Raw genomic sequence first — 25,549 nt, forward strand, 5'->3', positions numbered from 1 at the left:
CTTCCCAACATGAACTACATCTTCCCTGTTATTCTCTCTCAGAGCATCCCATTCTCTTCCTTGATACTCATCCCACTGGTAACTATGTATTTGCATTTGTTTGTTTAATGGCCACCTCCCTGATGAGACTGACAGCCCAGCAGGACTTGGCTTGTCCTTGCTCACTGTTCCCAGAGCCTAGCATAGTGCCTGGCCCTTTGGAGACCCTCTACAAATTGATGCTGAAGGAGTGAAGGAATGAATGACTTTAAATGAATACAGCAGACTGAATGATAGCTAACACACTCCCTCTCCCTAAACCTGGACCGTCCCTAAGAACCGTGCCTTCAGTTGTGACAGATGAAGAGGAATAAGATTCAGTTCATGGTTGGCTCCTGGGAAGATTTTAAACCCACTAAAGCCAGGAGCATCCCTAGTCAAAACATAAGCCTCTGGTACGTGAGAAATAAGTCACTTGAGAGAGGGTAGGAGGGAAAATGAACTTCTTTGTAAAGACTTTGGAAAGAACAACAGTATGAAGGACTACATCTTCTAACTGCTCAGGATTTCGAAAACTCTAAGGTAACATCACATACAGAAATGGCAGAAAAACATGGAAGCACAGCAAGCACCTGTGTGAGAACTACTCCGAGAGCTTATTTGGCCTCAAGGCAGTGTCAACACCTAACCTTCAGCACTCTACCAGCACAGGCCATTATCAATACTTCTCACTTCCAAGGAGCTCCAAGCCACTTTTCCCAGGAATAAAATAACTTTAAAATTACAAATGAGTGAGTGAGTGTATGAGTGTGTGTGTATTTAGTTTATGCATTTCAGATTTCTTACTAAAGGTAATGTAATAAATGGAAAAGGAAAAATTCATAAGTGTGTGGAACAGTGAGAATAACTAGCTAGCTATAGGGAAAGAAAAATTAACTTTCACGGGAAAGCAGGCTGCTGCTAAACAAAACAAACTGTTAAAAGCATGGTCGAAAGCTCCTTGAGATAAACCACCTCATCCAGGATAGGATGCATGTTTCACATACTTAGAGAGAGGAAAATCATTTCTGGGGTGGGGAATAACTGTAGAATGTACCAACATTCAGCTTCTGCCTTGAATTTCAGCCAACTCTGCTATTTGGCTATGACTCTGGAAGGCTGAATAGGCAAATGCCTCCCTCAGCATCATTCCTGGCATCCCTGGTCCTGTGCGTGGTGAGTGGTCCTGGGAGTGTATGTGATTCTACCACATCTGATCAGCATTGTGATCTCAGAGAAACAAATAAACCGTGGCATTTAGACTTATTGCTAATATCTGAGTGTTCACTTAGGCCAACAATAAAGGTTTGTTCCTACATTAGAATGTCAGACTTTTAAAATCTGACTACTAAAATGTTAAATACTAAAATTGTGATAATAATTTTAATTTTATAAATTTTCAGATTTATTCTTGTATCTTAGAAGTTCTGTGATGAGGATGTTTGGCTTCAGCCTTATATTGATACATTGATTTATACACTCAGCCATTCAGTCAAAATGTATAATCTCTCTAATATTAATTAGCATGCTGTAACATAATAAGATGCTCACTAGCATTTTTCAAATTACAGTGGTCCCCAACCTTTCTGGCAACAGGGACTGGTGCTCCTGTGAGAATCTAATGCCTGATGATCTGAGCTGGAGCTGAGGCGGTGATGCTAGCGCTGGGGAGCGGCTGCAAACACAGGTGAAGCTTCACTAGCTCACTCACTGCTCACCTCCTGCTGTGCAGCCCGGTTCCTAACAGGCCATGGACAGGTATCAGTTCACAGCCTGGGGGTTGGGGACCCCTGCTTTATAACATTCATTTTCATAAGCAACCATGATAAAAGGGGAAATGTCAGATTCCTGAAATAAACCCAGGGCCCTGATATAATCTATGTCCACAAAAGATCCAAACCAAAGAGGAACATTTTTGTTTCCCTCCCACATCTGACCTAAGACCTATGACGCAGGAGGTTTTACTCCTCTATTGTCCTTACCACCACTCCCAAAATACAACTTCTTCTTTCTCCCAAACGATAACCTCCCATTTTCCCTCTCAGCTCAGTAAGTATGAAAGAAAAGTCCAAGGGCTCTATTCTGATGGTGGGTGAACAAGGAATGTCAGATGATCAATGGTCCCTTTGGAAACACAAAGGACATGTGTACACAGAGCTGCATCCAGTAGACAATGACTCAGAGCTCAGTCAGGTGAGTCATGGGGATGCAACTGCTAACTACAAAGCCTCTCCTACACCAATCACGCCCCCGACCATCCCCAAGTCCCACCACCTCTGGGGAAATGGCCTGGACAGGGTAGAGAGCTCATTCTCCCTGAGCTATTTAAACAAACGGTGCCATTTGCTAATCTCTAGCCGTGACTCATCACAAGAGCCATAATTCATTACCAAGGCCTGAGCTTTGGGTGAGTGCGAAGCTTCAGTTTAGCAATTTGGGGGAGACTCCTCTTGTTAGTTGATATTTTCCTTCTTCCCATTCCTAGGGAAAGAAGGCAAAGATAACATTCCCACCTATCTTCCGCTTTTTCCAATGTGCCTTTTCCAACTGTTTTCTGCTTTGGCTAATTAGAATTTTCTGACAGAATTTTTTTTTTTTTTCAAGGAAAAAATAGCAAAATAAAATCGTGGCAAAAAGGACACAAAGTTAACTCTGGCTAGAACCATTTATAATGTTCTAGTAAGAAGTACCCAGAGATTGACTTGCCCCTAGTTAGTCTGCTAGGAGGTGTCAGGAAGTCAGGAGACACCATAAAAGTGGTTAGGCTAGACTTCATACCCTCACTTCCCATTCAGAGTGAATCAGCCAATGGCCTAACTATACTTTGTTCAGAGATTGTCAAGAAAAAGTGTTGTATCATTAAGATAAAATGATGATCACACATAGTTTTGGACTACACATCGGTTCTGATGGCTGAAAATATGACACAGGATGGTTTCAGTTTCCCAGTCAAATAATAATATACATCAAAAGAATCCTTCCTTTGCCATCCCCAAGTCCTACATCTGTTTCAAAGTATAATATGAAAAATAAAAACTTGAGAGTTCTGATCTGAACACCAGAGCAGCAGGTTACAATAAGCAACAGAAATATAAACTTCCTCTCTCCACTTTCAGACCCCTGAGTTCAGGCCTCAAAGGGTGTCCTCATGGAACACCTGACAGCTCAGTTCAAGTGGAGCATCTCCTCTAAACAGCATTCAAATAGAGAAAGAAGCTGAGGTTATAAGCACATCCAGGTAACCACAAGGTCGAGAAACATCAGTCGCACAGCAGACTCATCCCCCATGGTTGGACACGCTCAAGGAGGAAAGACAGGCTCTCCCAGGAGGTGGTGTCTCCCAGATCCCCTCAAACTCCCAACCACAGCTTACCTTGGTACAAAGTGGTTGAACTTGTAAGAACTGAAGGCCTCTTGGATCTTTTCTTCTACTTTTGCCTGGTAAGGATGCAGGAGATGGGAGAGAGAAAACAAATACAGATAAGACCTCTATTGACTTCTTCTTCCTATTGCCACAAATGACTGTTGCCTAGAGTTGCTTGGTGTGGTTTTGTACTTCATAATACTATAAGACTGCATTCAGGGCCTCTGCGGGATGACAGGCTTAGATAAGGAGAGAGATTGAGAGAATGCCCCTTACCATGCTAGCATTACAATCAGCTTCTCTAGTAAACTAATTCATAATATCCACACTCATGGCAGTTTGGCTTCCTGGCACCAGTTACTTGGGGAACAGATGAAGACAGATACATTTTGCTTAAAAGATTTATTCTCACCTGCTCTATGAAGTTGTTTAGGTGTTCATTTTCCTGGCCATTCTCAAACACATAATTCCTGCCAACAGTCATACTTCTTATTGTTTAAATACAGATTTAAATACAGATTGAACAGTATTAAAATCCCCTAAGAGATTTACAATCACATCAATCGCAGAAACAAAAAGAAATAGCCTATCTGGCCATTGGTCCTATGTCACACACAATACTAAAACATAGGATCTCAGAGAGTAGGTCACAAAAGAAACCAGATCTCTTGTGTCCTCTGAAGAGCACATCACGGTATGGTCACACAGTACAACTTCCGAAAGGAAAGGGTACAGTAATGTGGGAGGGGGTGGCTAAAAGGTATAGGATTTCACCGTCATCAACATCTCTGCTCTTTGTGGTGAGGCATGTCCTCGATGAGATTTCAAGATATATAACAAAGTCATCTCTGGGAAATTTTTAAAATGTGTTATTTATTTCTGAAACACCCACTGAGTCAAAGTTTCCCATTCCTTTGACAAGTGTGCAGGAATGATTTGTGATGATGAGGGGAGCAGTGATGTGAATCACCTAAAATGACATCCAATCTAAAGTTCATTTATATTTGCTTTTAGGATATACTTTGATATTTGCCTTTGAATATGAGTTTGAGGGATGATCTGGCTAAGAATGTACAATGCTTCAAAAAACAGACCAAAGTCACTATGAAAACCTGACTCAGGAGGAATAAGAAAGTTGTCCCAGATGCCTCATAATTCTTTTTCTATTCCAGACACGCACAAGGGACTAATATAAAGCACCAGCCTAAATGGAATACAGACTGCATTTCTCAGTCATGCCTTCCTTAGCTGTAAGCTAAAAGGGATGGAAAAATATACAGGAAACGTATGTCAGTAAGATCACTAAATAAAGATGTACCTACTATTTAGTGTTATAGCTAAGTGAATTGATGAATTCTGAATGAAACAAAAGCAAGTGGGAAGATAATTCATTTCCTTTACCCATATACAAGCCGATTCAAATCCATATGACTTAATAATATTCAAAAGCTAATGGATGAGCTCATCTCCTCCTTAGCATTTTGCCACTTAGACCCACCTAGGAGAAAAGCTTCTAGCCAAAGACTCCTTAATGAGAAGTCCCACCTTCAGTTCCTACTCAGGCAACATATGTGGCTAAGTTCTAGATGAGGAAAATGGAGGTTTATTTCTAAACTGAGATACCTGACAGAGACATAGATGTATATCATATGGCAAAGTAGAAAATGCTTCAAATATTTCTAATACAGTGTCACTTCTCTTTGGATTTTCCTAATTGCATTTCCTAATCACATTCTCCAGAATGAACCGATAATATTCCAATGCAGTTGGTAACTGACTCATCATGTCTAAAAATCTAAGATATGAATTCTAATAAGTACCTGACTATTGTAGGTCAGCTGTTGATAAAAATGGACAAATAAAAATTTACTTTATTTTTTCTTAAGAACGGGTATATTTTTCTAATAGCTTTATTGTGATATAATTCACACACTATTCAATTCCCGGAGCTGTGCATCCATCACCACTATCAGTTTTAGAACATTTTTCACTACTCCAAAAAGGAACCCTGCATCACTTAGCAGCCACCCCCAATCCTCCATCCTCCTTGCTCCAGTCAACCACTACTTTCTATTTCTACAGATGTGCCTATTCTGCATATTTCCTATAAATAGAATCACACATTATATGGTCCTTTGTGACTGGCTTCTTTCACTTAGTATAATACTTTCAAGCTTCATCCATGTTGTACCATGTACTAATACTTAATTTCTTTTTATTGCCAAGTAGTATTCTAAGTAGTATCCAAAATGGATACATCACATTTTGCTTACCCATTCATCAGTTGATAGGCATTTGGGCTGTTTCTACTTTTGGGCTATTATAAATAATGCTGCTATAAACATTCTTGTATAAGTTTTTGGATAGACAGATGTTTTCATGTCTCTCGGGTTTATACCTAGGAGTGGAATTGCTAGATCATACAGTAACTCTATGTTTAATGCTTTGTGGAACTGTCAGACTGTTTTCCAAAGCAGTTGCACCATTTTACATTCCTGCCAGCAGTGTATGAGGGTTCCAATTTCTTTATATCCTCACCAACACATGTTATTTGTGTCTTTGATTATAGCCATCCTAGTGTCTATAATCTAGTATCTAGTATAGCCTAGTATCTCATTGTAGTTTTGATTATATTTTCTTGACGGCTAATGATACTGAACATGTTTTTTGGGCTTACTGGCCATTTGTATATCTCCTTTGGAGAAATGTCTATTCAGATACTTGACTCATTCTTTAAAATTGGGTTGTCTTTTCATTACTGAATTGTAATTGTACCTTATATATTCCAGATACAAGTCCCTTATTAGGTATATGATTCACAAAAATTTATTCCCGTTCCATGGGTTGTCCTTTAGGAACTGGTGTATTTTTTAATAGAAAAAGATCACTTAGGAGCACACAGTACGGTTTTTAGAGTACAATTTTACAAACCATACTTAGCAATAAGCCTGAATTTTTTTTTCTTTTTGACAAATACTAATGGTTTCATATAGAAATTAAAAAGTACTCATCCAGGGAAGAGAAAAATAAAAGAAATCCCCAAAACACACAACATCCTTTTTTGCCTCCCCCATTCCCCACATATCCTGCCAGTGTTATATAAAATCTGAATAAATTTGTTACTGAGAAGATGCAAGCATTCTTTGAATGTTCTGATTTGCATAGCATGAGGAAAAGAAAAAGGCTAGTTGTATATGAAAAAGTTAACATAGTAGGCCTGAGACTGCTTTCCTTAGAAAGGCTTGCTTGAAAGGTTGACCCTTGGCAGGTGTCTGGGAATCTGAATTTCAGAGGGTTCCCACCATCCCTAGGACTGATAAGAGTGAATCACTGGGCCTAACTGTATAAACAATATGGTTTATACTGAACAGCTACTTTCTTTCTGCGAGTCTGGAATTTTGAGAGGTGCTAGGCAGAGGGTACTTATGTAACCAACCTCTAATAAAAAATATGAGCACTAATAAGCTTCCCTAGTAGACAATACTGCATATGTTGTCACAATTCACAATTCAACACTGGAGGAATTAAACTGGTCTTGTGTGATTCCACTGCAAAGGTACTTTTGGAAGCTTATGCTGATTTCGCTTTGTAGCTTTTGTTGTAATAAATTATAATCGTGAGTACAACTATACGCTGAGTCTTCTTAATCCTTGTATTGAATCACCAAACCTGGAGGTGGTCTTGGGAACCTCCAACACATTAGCAGATTTAGAAATTTAGCCTTTGGCACAGAATTAAGGGAAGTGGTCATAATAATTGTATAATATCTATAAGCAAGATCTATAATTAAATTTCTTTTAAATATTTTATCAAAATCCTTGTTTTATATATAGGAGAACTGAGGGCTATTTAAAAAAAAAAAAAAAAGCTGCCTAAGTCATGAAGAACTCAACACTATATAGCTCTCACACTGGAACTCAAAAAACAGAAATCAACTTCAGGGATGCTAAAAGCATGTCCACATTCCCTGCCCTCTCATTTTATCTTGAATTTCCATTCTTCCTTTCCGTCCCAAAGGAATGGACTATTCTATTCTAGTTAATTTTTCCTTCTCCCTGAGAATTCCCACAGGCAAGGGTACAATCAATACAAAGGCTGATTAACAGCTCCATAAAACAGATAATTTCTTTTGCATAAGAAGTAAAGGGCCCACAGGTTCATTTCCTTTAGGCACAGGGTACACAGTTCATGCCACGTTAATGAAAGTGACATGGCTCTCTTGGGAGGAGGACAACAGCCTAAAGCATTTGATCTGTTTCAGAAAGATTACTAAACAAAATATTACAAGAAAGGCCACCAGGATTAGTCACCAGAAGATTTAATCCCGAGGAATTAGCTCATCAAAATTTTTAAACAGCCTGAAATAAAGAAGCTATGACTGTCTCAACACACACACAAAGATATTAAAAGAATCTTGGGACTCTTGGGGAAATTTAAAAATAAACTGGATATTAGAAGATATTATAGAACTATTTTTTATTTTCTTAGGTGTGATATTATTATTGCCATTATGTAAAAGAATGTCAGTTTTAGGAGATGCATGGGGTGAAGAATCATAATGTCTTCATCTTACTTTAAAGATGCAGAAAAAAATCAGTCATCTACATATATATCCGTGTACACACACACACACACACACACACACACACGGAAAAATTGTGTCTTGTCTAAGTGATTCATTGGATTATCTCTACCTTCGTCCTTTACTACGCTATTTCACAACCCTGTAGGGGCAGAAGTTAACTCGTACAAAATTGATGGCAATGTAAATAATTTCTGTCCACAGAAATGCAAATTGTACCTGGTAACATGTAATTAATTATCATCCTATAGATATTACCAGCTTTGCATCCATTTCAGCATTCCTTATTTGACTGTAAAATATGTGGTACTTTGAGTTCTCTTCCGAACTAGTAGTAATATCTTACTGGTTCCATGAGTTAAATAAAATCTTTGACATGTGTTCATTTTGTATTTGTATGAGTCATGATTTTAATCCTCTTTTAAAATGTATCCTTTAACAGTTTACATAAAGGAGAAAGATTAGATGGAGGGTAAACAGATGCTGTCAATTTTTCTGTATATTTGAAAAATTTCTATAATAAAAAGGTGGAGGAAATTATTAAGAATCAAAACAAAACACTTAATACCCATATTGTATCATGATTACTTTATCCAGGTATAAGAAAGATTTTTGAAAAGTCAAATATATCTGCACACACATATACAATGCATTTTTATATATAGTAGATAAATAAATGCTTAAATGGTTAGAAAGTGTTTTTGGCAATTTGAAAGCAAATACTGTACAATGAGACACTGACGAATTCTCTCCTTGACCAAACTTTACTCTGAATCCTTTTCCCAACCAGGCCTCAACTTTTGTACATCCATCTTTGCATCACCCAATTTTAGCAAGAATCCTGCTAAGCTGGGTTAGCCAGAATCTTCCATTCTCAATATCTGATTGTCTTCAATATCTGATTGTGTTCCCCATTCTCCACCATCCCCCAGTGACGTCTGATCACCCGGGGCCTGTCTTCACAAGAAATCCTGTTAGATCAGTGTAACCAAATCTCTTAGTAATTTTCCATCCACCAATCCCCGCACCTGATCCTTGCCTATAAAATCCCACTTTTCCTCGCTGTATTCTAAGTTAAACCCAATCTGTCTTCCCTACTGCAAAACATCATTGTAGTGGTCCCCCTTGAATAAAGTCTTCCTTTAATAAGCATCACGAATAATTTTTTCTTTAATATTACCAATCCACACCCACCAGCAGAACGACTCCAAGAGACAGACAACACGAATGCTAGCAAGTATGTAGAGCAACCAGAGCTCTTACACATTGTGGTGAGAGTGTAAAATGCACAACTACTCTGGAAAAGACCAATGGTTTGCTATAAAACTCAACATACACCAAGCCTATGTTCCAACAATTCCACCTCTAGGTCTTTACCCAAGAGAAATGAAAACATATGATCATAAAGACTTCTACGAGAATTTTTATAGCAGCATTATTCATAATATCCAAAATCTGGAAGCAGCTCCACTGTCTATCAGAAGGAAAATGTATTCTTTTAAAAAACCCAACAACATCAACCAGTAGTATATTCATAGAAATACTACTCAGCAATAGAAAGGGATAAATTAACTGATACATGCAACAACGTGAAAGGAATCCTCCTCTAGCAGTATTTTTCATTAAAGAATCCCTGACAGCTCATGCATATATGAAAACTTGGTATATGGCAGAGATGGTAAAACCCAATATCAAAGGAATAACATGAACTATTGAATAAATATTGCTAGTAGAAAAATTACTTTGAGACTTCATAATCTTAAAAAAAAATAAATTCCAGGTTAATTAAACTTGAACATGAAAACTTGAATAAAATCATTTTAAAAAGCATATAGAAGAATTTTTTTACGTTCTTGGGATAAAGATTTCCTCAAAAAGCCCAAACTATAAGGGAAAAGACAAATAAGAACATAAACATAAGCAAGGTTAAAAGAAAACAAGAGCCTAGGGGAAGATATTTGACATATATGTAAAAGATATTATTTTCCCCAAATTAAGACCTCTGACAATATCAAGTCTTGGAGAGGGTGTGGGCAAAACAGAACTCCAATACATCACTAACAATTGCCAGGGCCACTTTGAAGGGCAATACAGTAGCAGGTAATAACACTGAAAGGGCACAGACCCTACAACCCAGCAATTCTACCTCTCAGGTTGAGATATACATACCTGAGGGCTATAATATATATAACATATATATATTATATACATTATACAATATAAGAGAAACTCTTATACATGTGCACAAGAAGGTATGCATAAGGATGCTCATTGCAGTATGATAAATAACTGTAAAAACTTAAATATAACCTGAATGTCCATCAACAGGGAGAATAGTACATTATCCAAAATATACTATATATACTATACTGGACTGTACTATACTATACCATACATCTAGGTCATCCATCTAACTATATATACAGTATAGTATATACTATGGCATACTATACATACTATTGAAGCAGAACAGATTATGCCATTCCAAAATGTGCTACTTTGGCATGTATATTGTTTTGAACTGAAAACTATCAAGACCTAGCAGACTCAGGAAAAACTTTTACCTGTCCCTTAACTACCTAAAAGAATTTAGATAGGGGACCTGGCCCAGAAAGAGAGCTATTACCAGAGATAACTTTTTACCTGAATGACTTACCAGGATGGCAGGGCAAACAGCTAATTACTAAACACATGCTTTTCTTATTATCCTGTGAATTACCCTGCTCCCCTTAGAAGCCCCAGGGCCTTTCCTATCCCATTCCTTAGCTCAGGGTAGCATATGAGCCTCAATCATGCCCTTGAGTCTCTCATCGTCTTTGAAAGGCTCTGATATGAACGAAATTAAATTTGCTTTTCTCCTGTTAATTTGTCTTATGTCAATTTAACTGTTACCAGCCAAAAAAAAAAAAAAAAACCCTAGACGGATACAGGAAAAATCGTCTTCCCCCACTATATACTTCTTTTCTTCTTCAACACTACAGAGTAGTGTAAAAAATTCTGTACTTCAATGGAAAACTATGCATTGTCTGTAGCACACCCTTCCAGGCTGTCTGGTTCTAGCCCTGTTCATTGTCTTTTAACTATTTTAGATCTCTATGTAGACCACAGATAACTGAAAAATATGTAAACTCTACCTTGCCCCTTAAGTTTTGATTTGATTGATTTATCTCTCCACTGTGGAAAAAAGTTTTGTATCTATTTGCAAATCAATTTCTTTACTCCATATAAATTTGTGCCTTTTGACTTTTTCTCGGAACTGGTCATCACATCTGCCTGGTTCCCTCATATGTGAGTAAAATAAAATATTTACAACATGTTCATTTTTATCTGTATGAGTTTCGATTTTACCTTTTCCTGAAAACTATCTTTATCACACATATACGCCAACTAGAAACATCGTGAGAAAATTCAAATTGTAACTTGTAATAAAATATTCAATGACAATATCTTACATATATTCAGAAGGAATGAATCTCAAAAAACTAAAAGTGTGGCCTGGAAAAACATATTGTCTGATTCAAAATGTGGCTACAGTGATGATAAAAATACTAAGGTCAAAGATGGAAATGAAGAGTTTGAAGAAAAATGGTTTTTTTAATAAGAGGAGGAAAAATGATATTTCTAAATTAGTGTATATGATTTTAAATAGGAATATGTACCTAAATTTAAAATGTAAAATTGTTTTCCTACATAGCTAAAAGTACATGTGTTTTCAAGTTGACCAAAAAACATTTTGGGGGACTTTTTAATAGAGAAATAGGGGGGAAAATGATATTTGAAATTGCCTTATAGTTGGGCAATATGGTATATGCTGAATTTCAATAAAATAAAATTGATTCACATAGCTAGCCTACTGGCTACTTAACCAAGCAGAGCTCTCTTCTCTTCTATTAGATGTGTATAAAACTGGCAAGTTTGATCATATTTAGTGGCTTGTTCTACCTCCATTTAGTAATATTTTGTTGACCATAATTTGAAACAAGTCAACAGCAGTAGATCAGGATTCATTCTTGGATCCCTGTGTCCCCTCCTTCAGGAACGGCAGTGGTGCAATGCCCATCCGCTGAAGCCAGCTTTCTTCAGCCTGGCTCTCCATCCTGCCCCACCCATGCACCCTCATCAGTCCCACTCATCCAGCTGACCTAATTTCCTACCAGAGCCAATCTATGCCCTCCATTTCTGGTTAAGACTTCTCTCATAAGGGCTCCTTCCACTAGAATGGCTACCCCCCAACTCCATTCATTACAGTCGAACCCCAGGCCCTCAAAGTGAAGTTGTCCTGACTGCCTTGGCCTGCAACATTCCCTGAAATTCTTGTGCAACGCAGTCATAATTAAGCACTGAAATACATGCTCTTTTAAGTTATTCTGTGATTGTTTCAGGGATATCCTCTCTCTCTCTCTTTCTCTCTCTCTCTCTCTCTCTCTCTCTCTCTCTCTCTCTCTCTCTCTCTCTCTGAGAAAAGAATTTTGAGGGCAGGGACTGAAACTAATAATTCTTCTAGATTCCCCTTGGAATTGATTGTCACTTGACTGAATGTTGTCTAATGACATGATGCCATTTCAAGTGGAGGATGCTTTTGTCCCTGTTCAAGGACAAACTACAAGAAAAACAGAAGTAGTACCTTCAATAAACAACTGTTTTTTGGCAAGCCTGCTACTTCTGAGACTGTACCAGTATTAACCTACTGGCCTGAATCACAGAGCATTTGCAATGGAGTAAATGCAGATGGCACACACACACACACACACACACACACACAAAACCACTAACCACATCTTGCTTTCTGGAGTCATAAAGGTTCTTCAAGCATCAACTCCATCAGCAAAACAACTTAAGGTAGATATCTTCAAAAAATACCCAGAACCTGACCTAAGACACCCCTAATGATACAATGTTCCACTACCATAACCCTGAGCTAGGATGCCATTATCTGTCACATGCAGTATTGCAATAGCCTCTTCACTGATTTCCCTGCACACTCACTTCCTCACAATCTATTCTCAACTGCGACCTAAATGAGCCTGATGAAATGCTAGTCAGATTGTGCCCAAACCCTCCAATCATAGATCAGCCTGACTACTGGTAGAAAACAGATGGCACATTCAAAGTGGGTGCTTTGAGGAGTACAAAGAACAAGTTACAAAGGCAGAGCAGGTGCAGGGAAACCACAAAGGAGAGTGCAGTACTCTAGGGCTGGCAACACAAAGGGCTTGATCCCCTCCTAAGCCTGAAGATATAAAGAAGAGTAGAGAAGGACACAGAGAGCTCCACAGAGAAGGCACCTAATAGGAGATGTGACCTTAAGTCTAGAGACACTCCAGCCCATGCAATCCTGCAGGAGGGGAATAAATACACTGATCTCATTCTTCTTCCTCTCTTTACTCCCTATCCATACTCCCCATGGCCAAATACAACCAGAAGCCATAAGGCAAGGGAGCCTATCATGCAAGTCTACCTCCTGCGGCACAGCTACAGAGCAGGGTGGAAAAGAGTAGAGTGAATCTGGAGAGGTAAACAGAAGCTATTTAACCAAATGGCTTTCCATCTCAATCAGGGTATTTGAAAGTACTAACCATGGCTTATAAGAACCTACATGATCCAACCCATCTCCTATTCTCCTGTTTGTTAACCTCTCTATTTACAGTGCCTCTCCACTCATCAGGCACTCATGCTTCAGGCCCTTTGTACTTGCCGCTTTCTCTGCCCAGAATACTTTTCCCCCAGATACACACACATGGCTTGTTCCTCACTTACTTTAGGTCTCAGCTAAAATGTCACATCATCATAGGTTTTCTCTCTTTCCATGTTACATAAAAACCACCCTGCCCCTACCCATCCATTCCTCACAAACTCTATCTCCCTTATCCTGCTTTATTTTTCTCCACAGCATTTCTAATTAACATACCTGATAGAGGATAGAGATAGATGATAGATAGATAGATAGATAGATAGATAGATAGATAGATAGATAGATAGATAGATATAGATGATAGACAGATAAAAGATAGATAGACAGATAGATTGATTGACTAATTTTCCTTTTTTCGTTGACTGCCTCCCTGGCCTAGAACAAGTTTCATAATACCATCAACATGGCCTCTTTTGTTCACTGTTTTATATCCAGTGCCTAGAACAATGCCCCAAACAGAAGGCACTCGATATTTGTTGAACAGATGAAAATGAATGAATAAAACAGAAGGAACCATAACTAAGGGTCTTTCCACTATGTATAGGTTTAACTCCTATTATCAAATTGTTGTTTAACAAAATAAAGACTCCTCATGGGGATGCGAAGTACAGCATAGGGAATACAATCAATAATATTGTAATAACTATGTATGGCACCAGGTGGGTACTAGACTTATCAGGGGGGTCACTTCATAAATTATATAAATGTCTAACCACTATGCTGTACATATGAAACTAATAAAAATATTGAATGTCAACTGTAATTGAAAAAACAACAAAAAAAGTCTCCTGATCATCAAATAGGAAGCATGTGACAAGAATTTGTTTTTATTGGCAATGGCATAAAATTTAGCCTTGTTAGTAAATCCCTATGAATAAACAGTTCAGCCAGAACCAAAAAAATAATAATAGTGTCTTCTGTAAACAACTCCTCCTAACAAGGTTGATATTTCTTATGAATATATCATTATTAACCTGCCTCTGTCTTATCTGCAAAATTTGTAAGGATTGAATGATATATAGAGAGCCTTTAGCACCATGCTGGGACCCAATAAATGGACAGTATGATTATTAAAACACTGAGGCAGCCAAGAAAATGAGATACATTATTTTCCTACTATCTGGAACTGTTCATTCTAGACTTTTAAAATGTAAGCTGACATAAAGATATGCAAAAGAAATATAAAATGCTCTACTACCTACCCCACAGTTGGGTATAAAATGCTCTACTACCTACCCTACATTTAAAAGACACCTGTAATACCAGTGTTCCATATCAGAACCTAGTTTCCACTCCCGGTCCAGGCCTCCGCCTACTCTTTTACAGACCAGAACCTTGTTGTATCCATTTCTGCAACACTCATTCATGCCTAGGTACTTAGAATATAAGTGCTCATGTTTTCCTGGTAGGAACTGAGCAATGACACTCTACTGGGGGAAAAAAAGTAGTATAGGAAAAAGAAAAAGCACAGATTAGTAAGGCTCCTGATAATGTTCTTTTTTTTGACTTGCTCTTCTAACCATGGAAGTCTCTGTTCTGGTCTCTAAATATAAAGACCAGCTTCTGATTCCCTTTTCAACTACTAGTCTATCTATAACCTGATCAGCTGGGTCAGTTCAGTTAACTACATAAAAGGTGACCCGATAGTCTTAGGTCAGACACAAAGAAAAAGGCTTGATCTGAATCAACACAGCAATCCATCACTTAAGAATACTGCAAAGATCCTGTAGCTTTTTCACGGATGGGAGGTTTCTTTGCCATCTTTTGCAAAAGGACATACTGGTGGGCTAATTAACCTGGGGAGCTAGATTCAAAAAATAAGGATTTCCTTTTCTACCCTAAAATCCACAAAGTGTAAATCTCCAGTTATAATGTTCTCTCTGCTACTGTGTGTATAACTATGTTTTTGTTATAATTATCTGGATAGCCATAAATATACAATATGATAACTATCACTACTACTAATTTTGCCTCAATGGAGGCTTCCAACTTTAGATATGAAAATCAAAGCAGGTCGCACCAAGGTTAAGCCTGGAGACTGATCTTACTAAGAGATTTTATTTTAGTAAGCAGCCTGATGCTTATTTATAAGCGCTAAAAAGAATCATCCTGACCACTTCTCCTACTAACAGATAGTTAAACATTTCCACAATAACTTGGGAGCAATTGGGAATGAGAAGAAAAACAAAACTATAGTTTACTACTCATTCCTCGAACACTTTTCAAAGTGAGGTTCCATCCTACTTCGAGGTCTCAGTGAATGAATGACAAGTAATCCAAAATTTATACTTATAACACTTTCCAAACTATATGGTCTTCCTGTCTGTCATCCCCAACTAGGCTATGCCATGCTCATAGTCAGGCGCTGTTTTATTTCTTTGTATTTCCAACGTTTAATATAGTGACCAGCACATCTGCTGGTGCTCAAATGACTGAATGACTACTAAAATGCCCACCCACGAAGCAGGCCCCAAACCTGGCACTGTGGGTCAGAAATTAAACAAATCATGGAATGGCATGACCTCAGTCTGGCGGCATCTCATCCCCTTTCTGTCCCAAAACTCCAAGTGGGGGGAAAAGCACACTATCTATCCGAAAACCTCCCGAAGTCCCAGCAGAATGGAGTGGGCTGTCTAACTTGCCCTGGCTGCTTCTGATCTCCAAGCACAGAACACGATTCTCTCAGCTCTCTCAGGCAGAGGGAACCCAGGTTCAGTCCTCTCCTCCAAGCCCAACCCTGGCAACCACCCCTCCCCACAAACGCTCCACTTCCCAGCCGAAGCCTGGGCGCCCAGAGCTTCCCAGAGGGGGGTCGCCGCGGTGCACTGTAGGAGTGGTAGTTCTCCGGTAAGTTCCAAACGCCGGCTGCCCTGCGAATGGGACTCCTACTCCCAGAAGCCCCCGCGCAGGCGCCTCGCCTAGTCCTGTCACCTCACCTGTTCTATGGACGTGACTGTTTCCACCGAGTCGTCCTGCAACCGCTCCCGCGCGTGCTCGGGCCTCAGACTGTACAGAGGCTCTGACCAGACAGGGGAGGAAGATGGAGGACAACAGTAAGTGAAGGAACTCGGAGAAGCCATGACCAGGAGAGCAGCGGTCGGTGTATAGGACTCAGCTTCGTCCAACAACAACGCGCATTGAAACTCGAGCGGGCTAAAGCGCTACGGAGAGCTGTTAGAGTCAAAAAGATTTTAAACGCGAATCTCTCTCCTACCTACACATGTATTCAGGGAGTGAGTTACTGGTATACTGCCGCCCCCCACCGGTCAGAGGAGCTGCTGCAAAAGGCTCAGTTTCCTGGAGCGCAAGGAAGGATGTGTATATCTTAATATTTCAGAGATGGTGTAGGATGCCTCTATTCGTTATGCAAATTAAAACACGCACTTCTTTTCAACATTCTGTTAATTCTCACTTAATTATAATGGCAGTAGTTCGCAGTCTTGGGTGCCCAATGATTGTAATTTTAAAAGTATTTCTGACAGCTCTCTTGATTGCCTCAGTCACGCTATTACTAATAGAATTATTGTGCACCTTTGGATTCATGACAGCCACCCAGGGGAAGCCAGCATCGTCTCAACCAAAGAACTGGCATCTCAGTACTCAGTAGAAGTAAAGAGCATTGTCATTTTCTCCTATCCCCTTGGGGGTTGCAGTGCAGTAGCAGGAACTAAAATGCAGAAGGAACAAGTATAAATGAAACAACCAAGGCAATATTCATTCATTCATCAATTGTTTTATAGAGCTCCTACTCCATGTCAGGCACTGTGCTAGGCCCTAGGAATACAAAAGTGAACAAAACAAACAAGATCCCTGCCCTTGGAACCCTTATAGTCTAGTGGAATAGACAGAATTAAGTGAATGAACACAATAAATATATGAAGACTTGTGATAAATGGTATGAAGGAAAATAAGGTCTATAAGAGAAATTAAAGGAGGAGGGAACTAATTAGACTGAGTAGTCAGGCCAACCCTCTCCAAGTAAATGACATGTAAGCTGAAATCTGAAGAATAGCAAGGAGCCATCTGTGTGAACAATATGGGGAAGAGCTCAAGAGGAACAGCAAGGTTGAGCGAACATGCCACAAATATACTTATGTATGTTTGTATTAATTCTGATATTTAATCTATAGGTATTCAGGATAAAAGAAAACCTATTGAATGGGGTCCATTATTATATAAATATAATTTACAATTATATTTAAAAATAAAATTGTGATTTTAGAAAAACCCTGCTACCTTTGGACAAGCAATAGAAGAGAATCTTTCAGAGCTCACACCAAAATTATAATAGCAAGAGGTTAAACTAGAGCAGAGAGAGTTTGGGGGGGGGAGGGGAAGATAAGATGAAAACAGACTTTCTAATAAACTTGGACATAAGCTCAACTTCCTGCTCAGACTATTTTATTATATTCCCACTCGTTTCCAAGTCATATGTCTAGGACCCAGAAACTGTGTGTGGTATTTTACAACCAGACATTCCCGTTTTTCGGCCTCTGGTGTCAAATAGAAGCACTGAGAAAGAGTCTAAGGATGAAGCCAGGATGGTGAACACTATCACCATGCCCATCGTAGGGGAGGAAGAAACTTTCATCTATCCTCATGGTTCCTTTGGCTGGTCTAATAATTAAATTTACACGAGACAGATTAACAAGAGAAAATGACCAAATTAAAGTATATACATATCCATGGGAACCCCACATACATGAGAGATTCAGAGACAGAAAGTTAAAATGAGGTATATACAGCATTCTGAGCTAAGAATGTGGTAAGGCACCTTTGGGCTTCAAGGGTCATTGCAGGACCATAAGAAGAGCAGATGTTGAGTAACTAGTAGTTTCCCCCTGCAGTATAGATAGGTTAAACAAAAAGAAAGGTTATATCTGATAACCTCTAACTGTGGGCAAGTCCCCTAATTCAAATTCTTCTAGGTAATTAGGATTGGAGGGTGAGGCAGGACAGTTTTTTCTTGAGCCCACCGGGTCTCGGTTACCTGTAGCTCAAAATAACCTGCATACCACAGAGGCACATCTTGGGGTGACTTGTTCTGGACCCCAACACCATTTCAGTGGTACTGTTGCCAAGTCCTGGAGGTGGCAGCATGTTATTAAATATGAAAATAAGTGACATTGTGTGAGTTAGGATCACCGATATGGCTGCACTATACTTCCCTCTATATTTGGCATCTTATTGAAATATGAAAATAAGTGACATTGTGTGAGTTAGGATCACCGATATGGCTGCACTATACTTCCCTCTATATTTGGCATCTTATTGTCTTTCCCTTAATTCTGTTTTAGAAATAATTGTCTGATAAAGGTCTGGGTCATATCTAAAAATTTAGCCTTCTTTGTAAAGAGTTGCTTTGCTAATTAGAAATTTAAATTCAACTACAGAAAGAATAGCTGAAAGAGTTTTGTAACAAATCATTATCCATTAAGGTGTACCTAAAGCAATCACAAATTGTATTAAAAAAAAAGAGATCCATTTCTGAAATGCAATCTCCTCTGAAGTTGGGTCTGAAAGACATTAACAGGGGAAAGACTCCTGCAGGATAGTGTCTGTTCATTTCGTAAATATTTATCGAGTACCCATTAAGTGCTGAGCACTGAGCTAAGTGCTAAGGAGACGGTGGTAAACAAGCCAGATACAGTCTCAGCGCTTACGTGTCTCATGATTTACCAGAAAAAAAGACAGACAATCATTACAGCCTATTTCACTGGGTGAAACAGCATGAGGAAGAAAGAAGCACAGGGCATTGTGAGATTGTATAACACAGGAGATTTAAGGTAATCTGAAAAATCAGGAACGAATTGCATGAGGAAACAAGTTAACTGACCCAGAGTGAGGGGACATCTCAGGCTGAAACAAACCAGTGACGATCAAAAATCAAGTGAAACAATGAATAAAAAATATGAGGAGTTTGTACTCTACGTAGCATTGAGAAGATTGTTCAGCCCTGGAGCAACAGTGGCCCACCAGTTATCTTTCCTCTGGGTTTAATAAAACCATTCATTCAAGAAGCAGAATGAACATAAGTATTGGCTGTTTGGCAGAGAATGATGTACTTACAGGAGAAAGTCTCAGTAATGATAATAAATAGCAACTCCAGCTTGGACTGTAGGTAGTTTGGCTTTATTTTACTCAAATACCTTCTATTTTTCTAAATTAAACTGTGAATTATAATTGTTTCTTTAAAAATAATATAAAATTGTGTGGATAGTGTTAGTTTGTACTTCCATCAAGAGCAAGAAAAAAAAATTAATGGCCTAAGTGAACCACTAGAGGTCGCTTCTGACTCTCTAGAGTAGGCTTACAAGGTAGGCTTTAAACTGCTCTCACTGCCTTTACTCACACAAGCCCATGTGTCAGCATGAATTGTTTCTTTTAATATCTTATGAAACTATGTAATAATACAGATCTTGGAAAGTTTGGAAAATGGAAAGAGCTCATCTATTATCCCATTAGATAATTAATTTTCCCCCCAATTTACTCCTCTACCAGCATCTGTAGCCTCCCACTTTGCTGTCCATGTCCCTCCTGTCCCCCTGGCTGGAATGACTTCCAGCTCTTACCTAGAGCCAGCCCCTCCCTCTCCCCTCATGCCCCTGCTTTTCCTAGAACATCAAATTGTCTTTGCATTTGGTCATTCCCATTGTCCTCAAACAGGCTACTTCTCCATTTTCGAAGGAAAAAAAAAAGACATTTTTAACCCTCTTGATTGCACTTCTCCTTCAGCTATCCCCAGTACTCATATTTCTTCCCTACCAGGGCTTCCAATTCTTCTCCTCCAACTGTACAAAAGTATTGACTCTTGGTCCTGTTTGAGGTTTATCATGGTGAAAAACTATCTTACCAGCAAATAGAAAACTGAAGCCAATTAAAGAGCATTGTTCATATTGAGAAATCAGAGAAATGATTTTAAAAACTGTTGAGAGGCAATGCCAGAAGTGTACACTTCAGAGCATACTGGTGACTCTCAACCCAGGCTATGCCTTTAAAAATATAGATTTTCCCAGGCATTAGCCCACACCTACTGAGTCAGAATCTCTGGGGCTGAGGCCTAGGCACATGAATTTTTTAAAGCTCCATCAGTGATGCCGATGCATAAGTAGGGTTGGGAGCCACCACAAACCTTTTTATGTGGCAGAAATGCTGGCCGTCCACTAGAGTTCTGCTTCCCTTTCATACCGGGGAGCTGCAGCTAAGCAGTGACTGCCCAGCAGTCCCCCTTGCATTTAGGCAGGGCCTTGGAACTGAGTTCTGGTCAAGGGAACATGGGCATAAGTGATGTCCAGTACATCTAGGCCTGGCCCTTTAAAACCTTCTATTCCACCCTCTATCTCCACTCTTCCCCTCTCTGCCAGCAAGAGGTCCATGCCTAGGGCAACCCTTCAAATTCAAAAGAACTTCATGCCCTGTGTTCTGAAAGTTAAAATTCTCAGTTAACAAAGAGATCTTCAGGATTTTATTCCATTGGACAAAGGGCTTAATCCCTTTATAGATTCAAATTATTTTCTGGACAAATATTGTGACCTCTTTCAAATGTGTGTTAATACGACTCCTTTCAAACAGCCTTTTTGAAGTTTGCTAACTTGTGACTAGAGGGTCAACTGTCCCCTCCCCTGATGGGTGTCCTAAAGTTTCACCTTCCCTACAGAGCACCCCCTCCCTTCTATTTATAAGCTAATCTTAGAGAGGGTCTTAGGTGTACACTTAAGCAAACGAGAAAGCCTGCAATCTTGGTGTGTGAGGGACCTGGGGTCCTGCAATCTTGGTGTGTGAGAGACCTGGGGTGTGGTGTTTTCCCATCATTGGTTGGTGGGCACTCTCTTTGACCCTTCCTGCAAGGCAGATCTTATAAAGAGCAACTTTGTACTATTAAACTGAGTCCAATGGTGGGAATCCTGTTGAAGAGCCTCTACCACCCTGGGTGTCTAAATAAATGACTGTGGAACAAAGTCACCCCCACTCCCACCTCCTTGTTGCCCATTAGACTTTACACAAGGGAGAAATAAATCTTTCTGGCATGAACCCCAGAGATTAAGGGGTTTATCCGTTACAGTAACTAGCATTACCTTAACTAATACATACGATGACTCATTCCTGCAAAGATTGCTAACTGCAGGGTATAGCTTGTCCCCCAAAACATAATTTCAGCAGTAAAAGTTTAATATGACATGTATTGCTTGGTTGGTGATTGCTAGTCATGCCTCTCAGCTCTAGTCTCATAAAGGGAAGAATCTCTCTTCTGAGGCTTTCCCGTCACAATCAACAGTCTAGACCACCTATCAAGAAGCCCCAAGAAAGACACAACTTTCATTTCTTGTTTCGAGAGAATGAAATCATTCCTAAAAACTATCTGTGTACAGGAAATATCTGATGAGACTCCTGCATTTGTTCCTTGTCATAGGCTGAATTGTGTCCCCCAGCACCCCCACCCTACATTCACATGTTGAAGTCCTAACCCCTAATACCTCAAAATGTGGCTATTTTTGGAGAGGCTCTATTTAGGGCCTTTAAATAGGTAATTAATGTAAAGTGAAGTCATATGGGTAGACTCTAATCTAATGTGACTGGTGTCCTTCTAAAACGAGGCGACTAGGACACAGACAGGCACAGAACATTTGAATGTGAAGAAAATGTGAACATGAAGAGCCAGATACAAGGAGAGAGGCCTCAAAAGAAACCAACACTGCCAACACCTTGATAACAGACTTCTAACTTCCAGAACTGTGAGAAAATAAATCTCTATTGTTTAATCTGCCCAGTTAATGGTACTTTTTAATGGCAGCCTGAGCAACTAATACAGTCACCGAGGACAACCTGAAATGGTACTGTAGATCTTTTTGTTAACACGAATTACCACCAGGATTGTCTCCTTTGGTCTCTAACAATGCACATGTCTCTAAAAATTTGCCCTCTACCCTCTTTCCTTGTCATTTCAGAGTCTTTTTCCCCTTTTATCCATTTATCAGAGAGAGAAAATAAAAAGGATATGAATGCAAGACAGTCTGAGATGATGGGGGGTCGTCTGTCCTGTTTTTTCTAATTCTAAGATAAGGCAGACATCCTTATTCTGCTAAGCGAACGCATCACTTACAGTCACTCAGAGTGTGAAACATGAGTGTGAGTTTAGAAGAGGCACAGGATTTTACCAATAAGGAGTCCTATGGTCTGAGTATCTTGGGACTCGGCAATAAGCTGCTTATCAACGCATCTCTCCGAGTGTTCAGCTGTTGCTATGGCAGATCCCACAGTGGTGCCCTTGCTGTCTGTTTCAACAGGGAGCATGCTCAGTGTGGCTGGGCAGGGGGTGGCGGGGGAGCAGGGGCAGGCACTTGTCTCCATGGTAAAAGAATCAGTATAATGGAATTGGGAGACTGATTCCAGGTGGCTTCTTGTGGGAGAGACATCCAACAATCATTCTTCAGAATGCCTCCCAGTTCTACTGAAATCTACCCCAGTGCAGGTTGACCTCTACTGGGGAAGATGCCAAAATGTCCGAGTGACAGAGGTAAGGGCATGGAATTAGGTATTTCATTTACAAAGATCCTGGTTAAAGCAAATTTTGTCTCCACTAGTTTATGTGGTTCTTTTGCTAACATTATCCCAAAATCTCAGCTCCTCCATCTCACAGTGTGTGTGTGTGTGTGTGTGTGTGTGTGTGTACATATATATATATAGTGTGTGTGTGTGTGTGCACACATGCACAGGTGAACACACACATGAGAAAGAAAAAGAGAAGATCTCTGTATGATGGCTCTTAAAGTAGCTGAGCCAGGATGATAATGGAAAATCTAGAAGCTTAGAATTCTGGATTATTCCTTTCTTTAAAAAAAATGTATTAGATCACCAATTTATTATAAAAGGATATAAATCAAGAGTGGCCAGACAGAATACAGAGGGTGAGGTTCGGGGACAAGGCACAGAGCTTTCATTCTTTCTCCTGGCGCCCCCCACTGCCCACTTTTGAAGCAATTTAAGCTACTGAACGTGAGCCCAGCATGATAAAATATCCTCCACTTTTTACGAGTTTGGCATTTATTTCTCTGGATTTGTTCAGGAAACCTTACTTCCTTCCTGCCTGGCCTAAGGAAAGCCATTCCCTTCAAAGTGAAGTTCTTTCTTGGACTAGAAACACCCCGCCTCTGGTTACATATTCTTTTCTGTTTCCCCCCAACAGAGACAAGCGGAGAGCCGCTAATGGTCCCAATAAGGAGGCCTGTGGAGACTATTTATCATTACAGCGCCAATCAATGGGAAGGCAACAGCTTCTCTAACGGGGGTTAGGCTGAGCTGAGCCTGCACTCAGTATCGTGATCGTGTGTGTGTGTGTGTGTGTGTGTGTGTGTGTGTGTGTGTGTGTGTGTGTGGTGTGTGTGTGTGTGTGTGCGTGTGTGTGTGTGCGCGCCTGAGGAGGAAAATCACAGCAGGACAGGCCTGAGTTCTCCGGAAAACATCCCTGGCCATCTGACCACCCATGGATGCATAGGGACAACATTATAGGGTGGTTTTTGTCTGTGGTATTTAATGAATACTGTGTCAAGTGCTGTGCTAAGTCCTATCCATACATTACCTTATTTCATCTTTACTGATGAGGAAACTGAGGCACAGAGGGGTTCAGTAACATGCTCAACTGTGCGCAGCTGGAGAGTGGAGGAACTGGGATGGAACCCAAGGGTGCCCGACTCCAGAGCCTTCAGCACGCACCAAAAACCCAGTGTAAATCCAGTGAAGAAAAACACACCCTGAAATCTTATGAAATCTATAGAATCAGTTTCCTTAGCTTTTAATGTAATCGAAGTCGCTATCAGATTCAGGATTTTTGCCTCTTTATTATAAATTTAGACACTTTGCCTGAAATATAACTCTTCAAGTCAACACTTACTGCTTTCCTTGACCTACTCCTGAAAAATATATTCTCCATCCAATGCTCAGCCTGAAAATAAACACACACACGTTTTTCATCACTTTTTAAAGGTCTAATGGGCTCGATTTGTTCTCACCTTTACTCATTCTCAGGAGTAGGCGATTTTCTAGACTCCAGAGGACATTTATTTGCTTCTCTCAGGTGCTAGCATATTCAGTGGTAGTAAATTAGGTCTTGAAAGAGGCCCATTCACTCTTTGGTGCCATTGTGTACACTAGCAGAAATACTTAGGAGTCTGAAACAACATGCTGGCATTCTAAGCACCTACCTACCCTGAGCAGCTTAGACCTAAAACAGAGACTTTTGCCTGCACAACACTTTCAAAGGATTTTGCGTTTGAAATGTTTCTGTGATCATCTATTTTTTCAGACTGGTGAAGGAGGTAAGCAATTTTCCCCATTTAAAAAAGAAAAAAAAACAAAAACAAAAACTGCAATGGGAAAGAGTGGGGATGGCAGACACGATCACACAGGGTTACAGGGAAGCCAGATGGCAGAGAAGGACAATTCTAGCAACACTCTATCTAGTGTTCCTGGAGAGTCCGGCTTCGAGAGTAGATGAGTGTTTGAACCCAGTGCCTGATCAAGGCCTTCCGACCTGGGATGAACCCAGGTGGGGAACAACCACAGCCGGGCTCGCCATACCAGGCTCCTGCAGGGGCGGGGAGCTGGGTGGGGGTGGCGGAGTTGGCAAGTTGTCAGGGCCAGGTTCAGGATGAGATTTGGGGAGAAAAGATGAGAGCCGAAAGCCGAGTTTGGTAGAGGTGGGCTGGATGAGCGCTCACTCCAACTCACCCATGTCTGCAGAAAAACAGAATTGTTTCCCCCCGGGTCCGGTTCCTGGCACAAACCGGCTGGGAAGGGCTTTTCCCGCTCGCGTCCCGGGCCGCGCACCCGGCGGGCGGGGAGCGCGCACCGGCCTCGCCCCCGCCGTGGGGTCTCTGGTCTCTCGCGCGCGCTCCCC

At 40.1% G+C, this 25,549-nt stretch overlaps 1 protein-coding gene across 3 annotated transcripts in view; it reads right to left on the reverse strand.

Annotated features, from left to right (window-relative positions):
• LOC105308396 (protein farnesyltransferase subunit beta) overlaps positions 1-16,961 on the reverse strand; it is a 58,128-nt gene extending 41,167 nt beyond the window's left edge. For 2 of the 3 annotated variants that reach the window (XM_023526996.1, XM_011384358.2), the window contains exons 1-2: positions 16,593-16,837; positions 3,392-3,456 (exon numbers count right to left, since the gene is read on the reverse strand). In XM_023526996.1, coding sequence (XP_023382764.1) covers positions 3,392-3,456; positions 16,593-16,736 — 209 coding nt within the window. In that variant the 5' untranslated portion in view covers positions 16,737-16,837. Of the gene's footprint in view, positions 1-3,391; positions 3,457-16,592 lie in introns of all 3 variants that reach the window. The other variant, XM_011384354.2, reaches the window with a different exon arrangement.
• Between the last annotated feature and the right edge of the window lie 8,588 nt (positions 16,962-25,549).

Source organism: Pteropus vampyrus, unplaced genomic scaffold, assembly GCF_000151845.1.
Source record: "Pteropus vampyrus isolate Shadow unplaced genomic scaffold, Pvam_2.0 Scaffold15, whole genome shotgun sequence".
Classification (NCBI taxonomy): Eukaryota; Metazoa; Chordata; class Mammalia; order Chiroptera; family Pteropodidae; genus Pteropus; species Pteropus vampyrus.